Source organism: Sesamum indicum, linkage group LG11 (assembly GCF_026168435.1).
Source record: "Sesamum indicum cultivar Baizhima isolate 11 linkage group LG11, ASM2616843v1, whole genome shotgun sequence".
Classification (NCBI taxonomy): domain Eukaryota; kingdom Viridiplantae; phylum Streptophyta; class Magnoliopsida; order Lamiales; family Pedaliaceae; genus Sesamum; species Sesamum indicum.
The window spans coordinates 13,578,756-13,594,437 of record NC_142667.1 but is presented as its reverse complement, the minus strand read 5'-3'; the positions used below and the strand labels follow the sequence as shown (position 1 = coordinate 13,594,437).

General features: G+C 38.5%; 2 protein-coding genes and 1 long non-coding RNA gene across 6 annotated transcripts; 2 read left to right on the top strand and 1 right to left on the bottom strand.

The window, feature by feature from the left end:
* Window positions 1-205: 205 nt before the first annotated feature.
* Window positions 206-7,390, top strand: LOC105174023 (Vps51/Vps67 family (components of vesicular transport) protein). 2 transcript variants are annotated; one of them, XM_011095981.3, is made up of 8 exons: window positions 207-394; window positions 687-2,946; window positions 3,178-3,375; window positions 4,237-4,517; window positions 4,842-5,021; window positions 5,228-5,405; window positions 6,138-6,398; window positions 7,078-7,390. In XM_011095981.3, the coding sequence occupies exons 2-7, from the start codon at window positions 739-741 to the stop codon at window positions 6,276-6,278; spliced, it is 3,186 nt and encodes a 1,061-aa protein (XP_011094283.1). In that variant the 5' UTR covers window positions 207-394; window positions 687-738; the 3' UTR covers window positions 6,279-6,398; window positions 7,078-7,390. The 2 variants fall into 2 exon arrangements, with proteins under 2 accessions (XP_020553509.1, XP_011094283.1); XM_020697850.2 differs by having other exon boundaries at window positions 206-2,946.
* Window positions 7,391-7,746: 356 nt separating this feature from the next.
* On the top strand, window positions 7,747-10,563 carry LOC148785114 (uncharacterized). 2 transcript variants are annotated; one of them, XR_016062886.1, is made up of 3 exons: window positions 7,747-9,576; window positions 10,001-10,263; window positions 10,354-10,563. It is a non-coding gene; the product is annotated as an uncharacterized LOC148785114 (long non-coding RNA). The 2 variants fall into 2 exon arrangements; XR_016062885.1 differs by having other exon boundaries at window positions 10,345-10,563.
* A 177-nt stretch (window positions 10,564-10,740) lies between these two features.
* On the bottom strand, window positions 10,741-14,730 carry LOC105174022 (B3 domain-containing protein At2g36080). Of its 2 annotated transcripts, XR_848804.3 has the most exons (4): window positions 13,693-14,730; window positions 13,045-13,256; window positions 11,619-11,754; window positions 10,741-11,513 (listed from the first exon to the last, which is right to left on the bottom strand). XR_848804.3 is itself a non-coding variant. In XM_011095980.3 (3 exons), the coding sequence occupies exons 1-3, from the start codon at window positions 14,576-14,578 to the stop codon at window positions 11,472-11,474; spliced, it is 1,140 nt and encodes a 379-aa protein (XP_011094282.2). In that variant the 5' UTR covers window positions 14,579-14,598; the 3' UTR covers window positions 10,741-11,471. The 2 variants fall into 2 exon arrangements, 1 of the variants encoding a protein (XP_011094282.2); XM_011095980.3 differs by lacking the exon at window positions 11,619-11,754 and having other exon boundaries at window positions 13,693-14,598.
* Window positions 14,731-15,682: the final 952 nt, after the last annotated feature.

Genomic DNA, 15,682 nt, shown 5'->3' with positions numbered 1-15,682 from the left:
TCTATTACACAATTCATCTAGTTTGCAAAATTATTGTGATTAGAGGGTTTCTTCCAATTTTGATTATTGAGTATTGACTACTTATGAAAGTTTGTAATAATTTTATATTTAGGCCAAGTTATTTAAAAAAATTATGAACCTTAATGAAACAAATATAAGTGAAAAATAGGACCACGGAGTACCAGACATCATGCTCAATGTACTACTGTTGATTAATCCCGCCACCGTCGGGTCACGCTTCCTCTTGCTCCCATCTTCGTCTTCAGATCTTCTCTTTCTTTCCTCTCTTTCTCTCTCCTAAATCGCCGACGGCTGTTACTTTCACTGATCTGCACCCTGGTGCCTCTCTGAAGGCTTTTGATGAATTTCCCTTTGGAAAATCCTACATCTCTGGGTAAAACTCTCCTCTCTTTTAGTAATTCTTTGTTTCGGGTCTGTTCACTTGTACGGGCACAATCCGGAATTTCGTGTTAAATTGTGTGACATTTGCCCGTGAATTTAAAAAGATGGTATCATAGTATATGCTGCCATTTTGGACTATGCCTTCTCTTGCTCCTTGATTGAGGATTGTTTTTCTAGTGTTTTCGTGTTTGTGTCCATCCAAGAAGGCAAATCTGGATTCAGAAAATGCATAGGAGCATACGGAAGATTACCAATTTGATCCCTTGTGGTTATTATTCTTGCAGCTGATATTTTCTGGTGTCGAGTGTAAGTTGGTGCTCTCCATTTTAGGCAACAATGTCCGCCACCTCCAACCAAAGTCGGCTTGGCACTGGTGGTGTCCCTTGGAATCAGGATGCTGAAGCTTTGTTCCGGGTGAAGCCCATCTCGGAAATTCGCAATGTGGAGGCAACCACCAGGAAGCAGATCCAGGATAAGAGTGAGGAGCTCCGCCAGTTGGTCGGAGACCGCTACCGCGATCTAATTGATTCAGCTGATTCCATTGTCCTCATGAAGTCATCCTGCGAATCTATCTCCGCAAATATCTCTTACATCCACGATGCAATTGTCCACTCTCTCTCTTCCCCTGATGATCCTCCAAGGTCCCCTCGCATCTCTTTTAACCCTGTTGGAGCCCGTATTTATGGAATAGCCTGCCGGGTCAAGTACCTGGTGGACACCCCAGAAAACATTTGGGGCTGCCTCGATGAATCCATGTTCCTTGAATCCTCTGCTCGATATATCCGTGCAAAGCATGTGCATTCTAACTTGCTCAACTGCAAGGATAACAAGAATGTGCTCTCCAATTTCCCTTTGTTGCAGCACCAGTGGCAAATAGTAGAAGGTTTCAAGGTTCAGATATCACAGAGAAGTCATGAGAGATTGTTGGATCAAACCAGTAATCTTGGAATCAGTGCCTATGCAGATGCATTGGCGGCTATTGCCATCACTGATGAACTTGAACCGGAACAGGTGTTGACTCTATTTATAGACTCTAGAAAAGCAATCATGTCTCAAAAGCTAAGTGCCTGTTCTCGTGATGCCAATGCTAATAGTTCTGAAGTAATTTCTGTGTTCTGTGATGTCCTAAAGATAATTCAAATCACTATATGCCAAGTGGGGGAATTGTTCTTGCAAGTATTAAATGATATGCCTTTGTTCTATAAAACCATTTTGGACACTCCTCCTGCATCTCAGTTATTTGGGGGCATCCCAAACCCTGACGACGAAGTGAAGTTGTGGAATTTGTTCAAGGACAAGTTGGAGTCTGATATGGTACTGCTAGATCGGGATTTTATTTCCAAGACTTGTTCTGATTGGCTTAGGAAATGCGGGAAGGAAATCATGAGCAAGATTAGTGGAAAATACTTGATTGATGTAGTTGGCAGTGGTTATGAGCTTTCTTTAGCTGAGAAGTTGATAAGGGAGACCATGGATAGCAAACAGGTCTTAGAGGGTAGTTTAGAGTGGCTGAAGAGTGTTTTTGGTTCTGAGATTGAGTTACCATGGAAAAGGACACGCGAGCTTGTCTTAGGGGAAGACTCAGACATTTGGGATGATATCTTTGAAGATGCTTTTGTTCAGAGGATGAAAGGGATCATAGACTTGCAATTTGATGAACTAAGTGGAGCTGTTGACGTGCTGCAGTCAGTTAGATCAATTGCAAAACCTCCTGGTGATCAAACTGATCCTGAAGATTACTTTAATACGTTTCAAACTGGTGGTGGGGTTTGGTTCATGAAGCCAAATGGTAAAAACCCAGTTTCTGTTCCTGGCTCAAAGTCACATCAGCCCCAAGAAAATGATTTGCATAGCTGTCTCAGCACGTATTTTGGCCCTGAAGTAAGCCGAATTAAAGATGTTGTGGACAATTGCTGCCGTAAAGTTCTTGAGGATCTACTCAGTTTCCTGGAGTCTCCAAATGCACCACGTAGGTTGCGGGATTTGGCACCATATGTACAGAACAAGTGTTATGGAAGTCTTTCAATCATATTAAAACAGCTCAAGAGTGAGCTTGACCACCTATATGGCGAGCTTGACAATAAAATCAAAGATGATTCCCCTTCTGTTTCTCCTCCTGCTATTCTTGTTGAGAGATCATTATTTATCGGGCGACTTCTGTTTGCATTTCAGAAGCATGCTAGACATATCCCTGTGATACTTGGTTCACCTAGATCATGGGTGAGTGAAGTTATGACTGCTGTCAATGCCCAATCCCCAGCTGGATTGAAGCATACTAGAGTAGCCAATGACTCACAGATAATTGATAGTCCTGGAAAAAGACTAATTAATTCCAGCAGGAAACAGACTTCTCTAGTTACTGCTGCTCTATTTGGAGTAGATGACAAGTTGAGCCCACAACTTGAACAATTAAGACAGACAACCCAAGATCTTTGTGTCAGAGCTTACAGTCTGTGGATATCATGGGTTTCTGATGAACTTTCAAACATATTTTCAAGAAATCTGAAACAGGATGATGCATTGTCATCAACTGCTCCAATCAGAGTGAGTGATCTTACAAGAAATCTTTTTGGCTGTACCGTGGAATCTTATGTGCCTAGCAATTACATCTCTTTTAGTTGTATTTCTTCCAGGACTGATCTCAATCCACGAAAATACACAACATTGTTTTTAGTTTCTTAAAAGTCTTTGAAAACTAGAGCTATTTCTTGCTTTGATGGATTTAACACTAGAAATTAGTTTTTTGTCTCTAAATTGCTTCAAGTTATTGGGCAGGGTTGGGAGGAGACTGTAGTCAAGCAGCAAGAACAGTCGAGTGAAGACCAGTCAGAGATGAAGATATCTCTTCCTTCTATGCCTTCTCTATATGTCGCATCATTTTTATTCTACGCATGTGAAGAGATTCACCGCATTGGTGGACATGTACTTGATAAATCAATTCTGCAGAACTTTGCAACAAGGCTTTTCGATAAGGTATGTGACTCTATTGTCGAGCAATATTATTAACTGTGGCTTCATGGCTAATTTAATTAAATAATATAGAAATAGATAAATTAACCAAGTACCTTATTTCTCAAACATAATCAAAGTAGTACAAAATGATATTAAAAAGAAATTGCACTTTGGATAATTGTAACTTGAGGTTAAGGATTTGCATTTTGTTTATTTGTATTTCATTATTATTCTTTCTTTTCCGTTTCTCACAAGTGGTTTCGGATTGTGCTGTAAAGATTTGTCTGATTTCTGAATTATAAATATGTGAAGAATTAGGCAGTCTAAGTATTCATTTGCTTTCAAAATATGAACACATGGCTATCTCTTTAAGACTTCTATGATTATTGTATTTTGTTACAACTTTTACAATATGAACATTTATATAAAAAGTTATGGATTTCTTTGTTCTAAAAAAACTTTTGACTTACTGGAAATTTGAATAGGGTTACTTCAAAAAGTTTGATAATCTATAAGATTATTTTTTTTTAATCACTAGACGAAGGTAATTTGCAGGAAAATCATAAAACAAGAGAGTGTTTATGGAAGCGACAGAGTAGCCTACGGAACTGACAAAAAATGTTTTTCAACTTTTTGAATAATATATTTTATTTAAAATATTAATATAAAAATATTATTATCTTATGATTTAATTTTATCATGTGATAACATAATTTATAATTATAAAAATCTACTGTTCTTGTAAGAATGCTTTAAAAAGTTCTGTTAGTCTTTTTATGTTATTCATAGCCACATCAATCTTCTTCTCATTCAGTGGCCAGTCAGTCTTGTGTTTATTTTTCCTTGGTGCACATGATTAAAGCTTCCATTATGCTTGTATAGGTTGTTGGGATTTATGAGAATTTCCTGTCAGCAGAAGAAGTTGGCGGGTTTCATGTGTCAGAAAAAGGCATTCTTCAAGTTTTATTTGATTTGAAATTTGCTTCTGATATTTTATCTGGGGGTAATTTTCAAGCAAGTGATGAATTATCTGAAATCTCTAAATTGAAAGCTCCCTTGAGAAGAAAGCAGAAACCACAGCAACCCCAATCGGTCATGGGAGAGCGTATTAAGCAGTTGGTAAATCGTCTATCGCAGAGACTGGATCCCATAGACTGGCTCACGTAAGATTTGACAGTTCATGTCCTGTGGCATGCTTGATGTGTTTGTTTTCTGCCTAGTTTGTTTGGTAGCCGATGTAATAAAGCACCACTTACATATGCCATATATAGAGCTCCTTATATTATTATACATTTTTCTTAACTATTGCAATCCTGGTGCTGTTAATTGTCATATGAACAAGAAGCAGATGCAATTATAGTATTCTTGGGACCTGGAGTTATCATTTCTCTGTCTCCCAAACTTGAAATGTTATGTAGTGAAACATATTTTTGCTGTTATTCTCTTTTCGATGCAGTCATCTTACGGGTTCTTTTGATCCATCTAAGGTATGAGCCATATCTTTGGGAGAATGAGAGACAGGCATTCCTTAGGCATGCTGTCCTCTTTGGGTTCTTTGTGCAACTTAATAGGATTCACATGGACACTGTGCAGAAGCTGCCCACTAATTCTGAATCAAATATTATGCGCTGCTCCACAGTACCTCGTTTCAAGTATCTTCCCATCAGGTGGTTACCATTATCCTTGATGAGAAATTTGCTTATTCGTGTGTCATTTGTTAGTGTGTCTGTCAGTTTTGTCTGGTTCCAACTTTTACTTTCACTTACAAGCTAATTTCTTATTGCTTGACATCCTATTGCTGTCTTCGAGTTTCCACTAAAATAATTCAGCCAAGTCCTGTTACTGAATTTTTCAAGCTTTGACTGCTATCCAGTGCTCCAGCATTGTCTGTTAGGAATGCAGCCAGGACTGCTGTATCAACATCTATGGATGATGTTTACTCGAGAAATTCCTGGAAGAATTACACAAATGAAGAGATATCTCGAAATATTGATGTTGATGAGGACTCCAGTTTAGGAGTGGCTGCCCCATTTTTAAAGTCTTTCATGCAGGTATAGTCTCTTCCTTACTGTTGTTATCTTGGAAACTTTCATACTCTTAGTCCCTATAGGGTGGGGTGCATACGAGGTTTTGTTCATGACATTATATTTTGAACTTTTGCAACAACGGTTTCACTTTTATCAGTATAGTAATTTTGGTGATTTCGACATATAATAAAAAGTTCAAAGATTAACTAGGAACTCTCTTGGAACTTTCAGAACTACAGCATTCCCATCTAGGTTGTATCTAATGATCTAGACTAGGGAGCAAAAATTGTTAATTCACTTTGGACCTACAACTTAGCACTTTATACAATTTCTCATAATTGTGTTATATTTTGATGTGACACCCTAGAGAACCAATGATTGCTTTGTTTTGCATGTGTGCTAGATTTTGTTTGCTGCAAACTTAATGCTACTGTTTGCTTGATATTTTGTGTTTTACAGTACAATTTCAGTGAATACATGTTGCATTGAAATTGATTAGAGCTATATCTGGTGACATCTTTAGCTAAAATCCTCCAGTGCTCTGTCCATGAAGTTCCTATTTTCTAGCATAGGGATTCTCTTCCACTGTTACTCTCTCTTTTGGTTGCATGAACATATGATCTTATTTGGTTTTAAACTAATTTGGTTTGACAGGTGTTTCCCCATTTTGCATTTTTGCTTGGTTTTTGACTGATTCAAGTTAGAGACTATTGCATCATTCACTAAATCTTGAAACTTTTTCCTGGCCGTATTCAGGTTGGTAGCAGATTTGGCGAGAGCACACTAAGATTGGGATCGATGCTAACAGATGGGCAAGTTGGAAGGTTTGGTGACATATTACCTGCTAATGCTGCTGGACTCCTTTCATCCTTTACTGCTGCCAGATCAGATTCTTGACTGGAGCAACTACTCCGGAATCCTGGAGCACTGGCCATGAACCATGAGTTGTTTTTTCCTAAACCTCCTTCTCATGGGAGAACACTGTATGCTCACCAGGAATGAAGTTGCATTCTTTTGGTAAATAATCTACTATGAATCCTTTGGATGTGAGATAGTTTCCTTAGATTCTCAGACCACTGTATGCATGTTATGAGTTAGATTTACTCTCAGTTAAATTTTCGCTGAACTCATTGTGTGAAGTTTGTGTGCTGATTTTTTACATGGACAAAACTTGGAATTAGGCTGATGGTAAAATCTGTTGAGTATGGCTTTAATTTTCATGCATGTGTCAATTGCCTTTCACTTTGTCAAAAATGATGGTTGAAGTTGTATATGATTGACCAATCGAAAAATATACTGCTATACCAGACATCTTAATTCTTTTTCTTTTTTTCCCTCAAACTGCCAGTATGCAATATTACCCATGTAAAACCTGGTTCCTTGAATTGTGTGGTTGTCTTGAATTAAATAAGTACAACTAGATATTCAATTTATGCAGAGATTAATTTGAAGTCATACTCCATTGCTGCTAGCCTCTCGATTTCAGTTATTTCACGTGTCCGTAATCGTGGATGTTCTGCCGACAATGTTCTCCTTTTAAAGTTTTACCTCCCTCCCGTAAAATTGTTTCCCATTAGGAAGCTCAACTTCCTACAATGTGGTGGTTTTTAATCTTTCCACTGTTGTGGATCTTGGGTGCTTCAGATCTTTTGATACTTAAGATTCTTCACTGAAATATTATTTTGTGGATTCTTAGTGTTTCCAGCTTGAGTAATGCTTTTAACTGAGTCGTTAGAGCATATATATGAAGGCATAGCAAAAGCAGCAGAACAGAACCCATGACTTGCAGCAGATTTGCCTTTGGGAAGAAATCGTAACAATTCCTCATTCCTGTTGCTGCTCAGATCTCAATATATGTAAATCTTGTCTTCTTGGATGATGATACTAAGAGAGCTTGGGATGTAATTTTTCCAGTACTGCAGATAGAAATGTCATTATTGCCCTCGAGGACATGAACTCACATATTCAACCTAAATATACATTACCTCCAATTCTTGTTTGATTTTTCATTTTTATGTCAATTTTTCCTATTATTAAATTTGTCACTTTTAGACGTAGAAAAAGATGAATGGAGGAAGTTTAATTATAACATCATTATGAATTACTGTAATTATTGATTATATTTTTCATTTATCCAAATCACAAATATTTTCTTCATATTTTTGCTCTTAAAATACTCGAATGCAAATGTCGAAAAAACTAATTGTCTATTCGAAATTGATATAAAAAAAATTAAAAGTAGTACAAAGGTAAAATATGTATGCATCATTCTTTCAAGAGTTCATATGATTTTTTGCAAAGGATGCATGCTGTGCGCGCTTTATTCAAACTTAATTTACCTTGAGTACATGCTTGATGAAGTGTCTGGACGAAATAAGACGAGTTTGTGTTAACCAGGAAACATAACTATGGAGTTGCTTCAATGGAAGAACCCATCCTTATTCACTCTTCAAGATATATTATTAATGTCGTAAAAGCATTAGTAGCACATATTTGATAGCAGTGTGAGCAACAAAATTGTGTGTTTACATTCACCTTGCACTTGCCATTCTCAAGTTACATAGCATGACGGATTTCGAGGCTGGGTGAAGTTGGAGAGTGGGGTATGGGTTGTGTGTGAGTCCGCATTCTGCGTGCATTGAGATGCTAGCCTGGCATGTAGAATCGTTAATGGGTGTTGAATGGAGCATCTGGAGTATGTGGCGCCGGCTGGGTCAGGGATATTTGGTGTAGAACTCAGGCCATACGATTACAAGAAGAGAATGAAGATAAACCCAATGGGGAAAAGGCGTACTGAAAGAGAGGGAGCCATTAACTCTCTTGTGTCTTGGTAAGGAAACATTACAGTTCCGAAATCTCATTTCAAGTGGTAATTTTCTATTTCAAAGAGACTGGAAAGATGATCTATTATCGACATTCAGGTTTGAATTCATGCTTTTATGTGAATGCAATATATAGCTGTGTTTGATTGTTTTCGAGTTCTCATCTGCCTATCTAATAGGCAAAGTTGGCTTGCTGTTGAATTGATTTGGAGTCATTTTGGATGACATCTCATTTGTTGTTCCACATGTTACGGTCCTAAATCAAACTTGCAAATCACCAACACCCTTTTCCTGTGGGTTTGAATCTCTTTCAAAGAGAAAATTTATTTGCTAATATGTGAATTAAAATGTGTTGGCACAAATTCAGGTTGAGCCAACTCAATGACTCTGATTACTTACAGATAAAGATTGTTTGTGTAATGGAGATCTTAGAGAGGTTGAAATAAGTGAAGCATTTTTTCTGTTATCTAGTTCTTGGAAGCCTTTGGCGAAGGAACATGAAAAAAGTGTTGCTCTGATTCATCGGCAACCAGTTCCAATGGACTCCAGAATTGCTTTAGTTCTTTAGCATGTCTTCCTTGCCTCTGCAACTGAATTGCTCTGGAGGATACGGGAGAGGTTCTCACATGTTTTGTTAGTTTCTGTGAGGTTTTCAAATCTAATTCACTTGTATGTGTACATAATCGTTTGAAAGAAAAAGGAATAGTATAGCCTGTTACTGTTCCTAGAGGATTTTGACGATTGACATGAATCTTGTAGTTGTTCTCCGATGGGAGGAAAGAGAACACTGGTCTGGGTTCTTTTAAATGGACTCTGACTAGCGATGTGCTGTATTAAGCTACTGTAGTTAGGAGCAACCGTTAAGTGTATGCCTTTTGGGGACAAAGCTGACCTACATTTGGAATTGAAAGAATTCTATATGGGCTTTTACAATTTCTACAGAGAACTGAAGAGAGAAACTAGACTGAGGGGTCTCATTGATGTGGCATTACAAACTTGGAAGGACATCTGAAATTTGTTTAAGGGGTTGCAGGGCCCTAAAGACTTTATCCTTTGTTCCGTACGGCCTAGCTGCTCTCATTTGGTTCTTCATTTCTTTCTGTAATATTTTGGTTCCTCTACCAATTCTATAAGAATGCAACTAATTAGACTGCACTCAGAGAGAGTGAAAGGTGCTGGTTTGCATGGGTGAGTAATTCATTGGTGTATCCTCTTTTTTGTAATGAGTATTCTGAATGTGAAATTGAGCTCGTGGATCAGTTTGAAATTGGGACTGGCACGCCATACTTGATTGGGTGGTGGAGATAATCAAGAGGTGAGAGAAGAGACGAGGAACGTGGAGTCGAGCAATTCACTTTTTTCATGTGCCGGAGGTCTGGCTCCTTTATCTTGTCTCTATAATAATTTTTTTCCAAGTTCTGAACAAGTTTTGGCTATGAATATGTTCATTCACTATCAAGAACTAAAGTTACTGTTTCCTTTCCCATTTCAGATGGTCCTTTGATTGAAAGACCCATTAAGTTGGTCCCCAATGCATAATTGGTGGATGCTGCATGTGTGGGGTTTTTATGCATTGACGGATTAGATTAAGTCTTTTTATTACTGTAACAACTCTCAATCTTTCCTGTCCACAGCATCAACTTGAAAAGTTATACTACCTAGGCTGAACATCATCTGTAGTTTAACTAATTGTATCGAGTGCTGGGGATTGTGCAACTTTTTCGGCTTTGCCAGCAACCATCTTTCGTCGGTGTGTATCATGGTTCTACTGATCCTTTGTTTGTATTATTCTTTCAGCCACAACTGATGGGGGACGGCAAGATTTAGCCGAAGCTCAAGAGTCAAAAGGCTAATACCCAAAACACACAGAATTACGAGGAATAAAGAACTTGCAGGGCTCAACATTTGGACTGAATCACAGTGTCAAGGCTGAATGAGAATCTCTTCAGTTGTGTAATGTGTTAATACACTGAAGCTAGTGAGTGATGTCCCATGCATCTTGGGACCCCCCACTTGCAGAAGCACCAAACATGAGTTACCAGTAGCACTACTGAATTAAGGTCAGTGGAAATCTTTTCTTGTCCCGATCTTTCTGGCGTCCATGTAATAATAACATGACATTCTGACTGACTATTCACCAGCTACTGCAGGCTTGCCTTTTGCCTCAGTTGTTCTCATTATCAGGATTCTTGTCAAGCAACTTGTACATGAATGTGACTTTACATTGCAAAAGCCTGTACCCATTACCAACATGTACAATATACAAGTTCTTGCTGGCAACCCTTCTCATCATTTTGAGGATGAGGTATGGCTTTCTACTGACTTGTGTTACTTTGTCATGTCCGAACATACCAATTATCATGCACAGCTCAACCATAAGATTTGGATGATCAAGAACATTGAGCTAGCTAGTACCCCATATGATCAATTCGGGGAAGAGATAAACAATGCTTCGGCGTTCTTGATATTAATTTCTGTAAGAACTGATATTTTATCATTTTGTTTTTCTGTAAATAAATATAGTTTAATGTGTGTACTGGAGAAGAATTATATATCTTGGAATTTATATATTGATTGACAATAATAATAATTAAAAGAAAAAAAGAAGATATAGTTACAGAAAGGGCGTTGATGGGGATTGCCATTTGTCCCATCAAACTAAAGTCTCTATCTTCCACTTCTACTTACCCACAATTCCTATTTATTGCAGTAATGGTGATGATGATGATGATGATGATGATGATGAGGCCCTCTGAAAAATCCAGAGGCAGAATCACTACAGTAGCAAAATTCAACATGATTTTGTACAATGTTGAGATTCTTGATTGCAACCCTCCATATTCTTCCATCCTCCCACCTGGGACCTGATCATGCATTTCTCCACCCCCCCCCCCCCTCTCTCTCTCTATATATATTGTGGGAGTGGGACCCTTCTTCACTCCCCATTCCTCTAGTCTACTTCTGACTTAAATTTCCCATTCTGTGTTTCCTTTCGCCTTTCTGATTTCCCCCTGGACTTATGATGGGCTCTCTTCTTGATACTCCACTTTTTTTCTTCTTTTTTTCTTTCCCTTCTCTCTTTTTTTCTCTTTTGAGAGACACTCACCAGCAGAACTGGAATTTTCTTTTCTTTTTTTTTTTTTTGGGGGGGGGGGGGTGGGTGTTGGAGAATTTTCTTTCATTTTTCTTGCAAGAAACAACCATACTTAATTACTGATCTGATGATAGCCGAACAAGGTCAGATTGTGGACGTCACATCCCAAAAATCTTATCCTTGCCGATATACATCTCCTGAGAAACTGATCATATCCTGTTGCAACCATACAGTTCAATAATTAGCAAAGCCATCCCCAGCTGTGTGTGACAAGATAGATAGTGTGTGTGTGTGTGTTTGATAAGAATGCAAGAACCTCACATTTATCATTATCCCCATCCCTCTCATGGACCATTTTTCCCGCTTATAAATTAAATCACTGCTGCACAAATTAAATGCTCAGCTTTTGCTCCACCATCACTGTGTGTTGTGTGTGTATCCTAACAACAGGCTCTTCCTGTACAGACAACGGGTAGTACTCTTTATTTATAATTGTAAAAACTTTTTTGAATTTTTTGATTTATTAATAAATGGATAGAGGTTCGTCTAACCTGCCTAGGCAGGTGCGGATTTAGCCAAAAAATCCAATGTTAGCATTATTTAGATTACCATACTAAAGTCGTGTCGCAATCATTCTTATTATTGGATGACAATTTCCATATATTACAGAGCGTAAAATATACTATTACTGGTGTGGAAAGAACTTTTATAAAAAAGGAATTAAAAAATCTATCCCCAAAAAAAATCAAGAACCCAGAGTCAAACTAAGAGTGAAGTTTGAGTTTTACTCTTAGGAGTTAATTCATAGTACCTACCCAGAATCCCAGCGCCACCTCCAAACAGATAATTATTAAATGAATCAGAAAAAGTTAAGAATTGGTTGTTTCCGATACAAAAACTAAAATAATAATATATAGGAAGCAAAGCAAGTTGAAGGTTGAGGTTTGAGGTTGTTTGGTTCAAATATGGTCTGGTCACTGCTCAAGTTGACAAAATAATCACACCCCACCAAAAAGCGACTCCGCCTGCAGCTGCAACCCATTTGTCTAATGGTTTTTCAAACTCCCAACCTAATTTCCACCGTCTATACTTTGGACCACAGACCAAACTGTTACCTCCTCTGAATTTCTACACACCCTTGATTTGATATTACACACTACCTAAATTCCTACCAGATTTAGCAACACACATGTAGGAAAGCCCACCCCCACCTTAATTCTAAGGAAATTTAATTTCTTGTATATTGAATGTGAAAAACACGGCCTAATTCCTCATCGCCCGGTACTGTTTTATATTTGATTTTTACAAGATTCTTTCTTGATATTCGGGCACCTTTCTTTTTTTTCTTTCCCCTGAAGGGTGATTCTTGATTTTTGTTTCTCGATGTTCAACAAGAAATAAGGTATTTAGGACAAAGTAGGAAGCAATAGGTACCACAAAGTTGTGGTGTGTTCATTGGACGTTCCAAATTGAAGATTATTAATAATTACTTGTTCAACTTGACTAGGTGGTGGTCACGGTCAAGAATTAATTTAGATGAAGTAATCTACGTGTTAGGCAGATTGGAAGAGTGTTCAGACCTATCTAAAAGTCAGTATAATAAAATAATAGGTTGAGGAACACTGTAGCTCATGTCTGTGCTTCATTAGGGGAAACAGCAAAATCAAAGTGGGAAATTGGACCTGCAGACACATCTCCCCTCTCTCTAATTCTTAAAAGTTCAAAGGTAATAAAATATTTGGCGTACCATGTGATTGGAGTAATATTGAGGATGATGATGATGATACGGTGTGGGGTTGTGGGGTTGTCCCTGGCTAGACATCGGCGAATCCACTGGCGTCGACGGGTCTGATTCCTCCGCCTGGCATTCCAGGTTCACCCCAAACAACCTCAGCGTCTTGGAATTCCCACTCCCACTCCCACTCCCTCCTGTTGTTTGGTTCTGTGCAGCTACTGATCCTGTAATAAAAACACACACACGTAAATGCATGCACATCTGCTTTTCTTGGGTTACACACATACACTCACCTACGTGTGTCTGTGTGTGTATTATATAGATGTTGAGAAATGTGAAATGAATAGAGTTGATTGTTTGGTGATGTTGGGATTAATGGCCCAAACAAGATTTCTTTTTGTTTCTTAAGAAGAAAAAAAGGGGTGCAAAAAAACTGTAAACATGTCTGATGAGCAGGTTCGAGGGAGGTGGACACCACGCACAACCAAGGCGTGTAGAAGAAACACACGCCGAATATAACACGAATTTCAGGACAGACAGATGGAAATGTATGACTGCAATTACATGAAACATGTGTCTGCATCTGTAATAATAGTAAAAAATTGGAGAAAAAAGGAGGGAGAAGATAGGGTTTTTGTTCTTGTACAGAAAATGATATACCTGCATGAGCAAATTCTGGTAATTGGTAATGGAGAGAAGAGGGTCCTTGATTCTGGTTCGGATAATTAGGAGGCCCCGAATAATATGCCCTGCTCCACCCACTGCCGCCGCTAGCAACCGCCTGAGTCGCGGTAGTATTGTCTAGTCCTCCTCCACCACCGCCTGAGTTCCTTCGCCTCCAGCCAATGAAGAGGCGGGCAGCGTCCCCGCGGTGGCGAGCGAAGACAACGATATCCCCGGCGTCGAGCCGTTTCTCCTTGACGAAGCGGCTCCATCCTTTGGTGAGGACATAGCTCTGGCTGCTGTTCCAATAAGAGTAGCGGAATCTCCAGGATTTTCCCAACTCATCTTCGAAGGTCAACAGCAAGCCGTTCTCACCAGAGTCGATGCCATTATTCAACGGAAAATACTTCTCGGCGTGTTGCTTGGGTATAACTAGGCGGTTGAGCTTGCCGACGTCGCTGGGCGTCAAAGGTTTCTCGAACAAGGGGTCCTTGGGGATGCCAGACAGTTCCAATTCCAAGTCCCTGGGCGCGTAATTACCTCTGTCGTCGTCGACCAAATCCTCGTCATCTTCATTGTTGAGGTTGAGGTTGAAGTTGAAGGCGGTGGGGGGTGGGATAGGGTGGTGGTGATTAGGGGAGGAGAGCCAAAAAGCAGGGGTGGAGTTAGGGAGAAAGGGTTTGTGATTAGAAGAAGAAGAAGAAGAAGAATCCATCACGTAATGTGAAGAGCAGCAGTGGGCTTCTGAAGAGTAGTAGTGGTTTATTGACATTTCAGTGTGTCTGTGTACGAGAGGGAGAGTAAAAGGTACAAATATATCTGCGTCAAATTGTGTATATATATATATAAATAGAGAGAGAAAGAGAGAGAGAGAGGAGTACATACATATGTATAAATATATATATATATTATATATATAAAAGATGATTGTAGACGTAGTTTTAAGGAAGAAACGTGAGGGTGGGGAGGAGCCAGAAATTAAAATCAATCATTATAATCAGTGCAGAGTACAACTTTTTCAAAGCAACACGGAAATTAGGTATGCAGTAAGGCCCTGCACCGCACTGCACTGTACCCCCCACTTCTAATGTAATAAAATTCAGAAATACCAGCAGACCAATTTGGCAGAATATATATACATATAGTGGTATTATTATAGTAGTAGTCCGTAGCCGTAGCTTCCTACGGTTGCAATTGGGATACACACACTTGCCATGTTACTATGTTATCTTGTGTTGCCCTCTCTCTATATTCTTATAATGACCTCTTAATATTATCGTATTAATAACTGGCCTGGTTTCTAATATGAAAAGGTTTCTAAAAATAACAAAAAAGAAAGACAGAAGATAATGTGTGTTGTTTGATGTGCAGCATTAATAATTAGAGGAGGATGATGAGATAAGTTGCAATTGATGAGATGCTGCTGCATTTGATTCATTAATGAATGAATATATATATATATAAGGAGACCGCCTTTGTGTTTGTGTTGGGTTTGGGTTTGGGGGGTTTTGGGGGTATCGTGTTTCAATTATCTCCTCACACTTACAACCACCTCTACCTCTCTTTCATTTTTATTTCATCTCATCTCTCTCTCTCTCTCTCTGTCTCTATCTTTTTAGTATTTATTATCTATGATATTATCATCTGTCTCTAAGAGGATATGTATGTGTTTCATTGATGTTAGCAGATTCAGACAAAACCCCACCCTCAAATTTCAGGTGGAATTCAGACACCACTACTAACTACTACCTTTCATTTCATTTCATCTAAACCTCCCTTTTCTTTCTCTTTTTTGGTTCATCAGGACATATATATATATATATATATATCAGGAAACATAATAATAGTGGAGGTCAGTTACAAAGTTTTAATTTGGATTAAATAAAAAATTATATAATTCTGAGTGAAATAATTAAAATGTAATGATTTGTTCATAACAAATATTTTCATTGTTGGAGGAAAGGGCTTAGATATGCATTTCTAGACA

Excerpts from the sequence above, each read along its gene's own strand:
- LOC105174022 (XM_011095980.3), bottom strand. The coding sequence starts at position 14,578 with ATGTACTCCTCTCTCTCTCTCTTTCTCTCTCTATTTATATATATATAT. Across the intron at positions 13,257-13,692 it reads ACCAGAATTTGCTCATGCAG|GATCAGTAGCTGCACAGAAC; the intron begins GTATATCATTTT and ends TTTTTATTACAG. Across the intron at positions 11,514-13,044 it reads AATATTACTCCAATCACATG|GATATGATCAGTTTCTCAGG; the intron begins GTACGCCAAATA and ends TGGTTGCAACAG.
- LOC105174023 (XM_020697850.2), top strand. The coding sequence starts at position 739 with ATGTCCGCCACCTCCAACCAAAGTCGGCTTGGCACTGGTGGTGTCCCT. Across the intron at positions 2,947-3,177 it reads CATCAACTGCTCCAATCAGA|GGTTGGGAGGAGACTGTAGT; the intron begins GTGAGTGATCTT and ends GTTATTGGGCAG. Across the intron at positions 3,376-4,236 it reads CAACAAGGCTTTTCGATAAG|GTTGTTGGGATTTATGAGAA; the intron begins GTATGTGACTCT and ends ATGCTTGTATAG.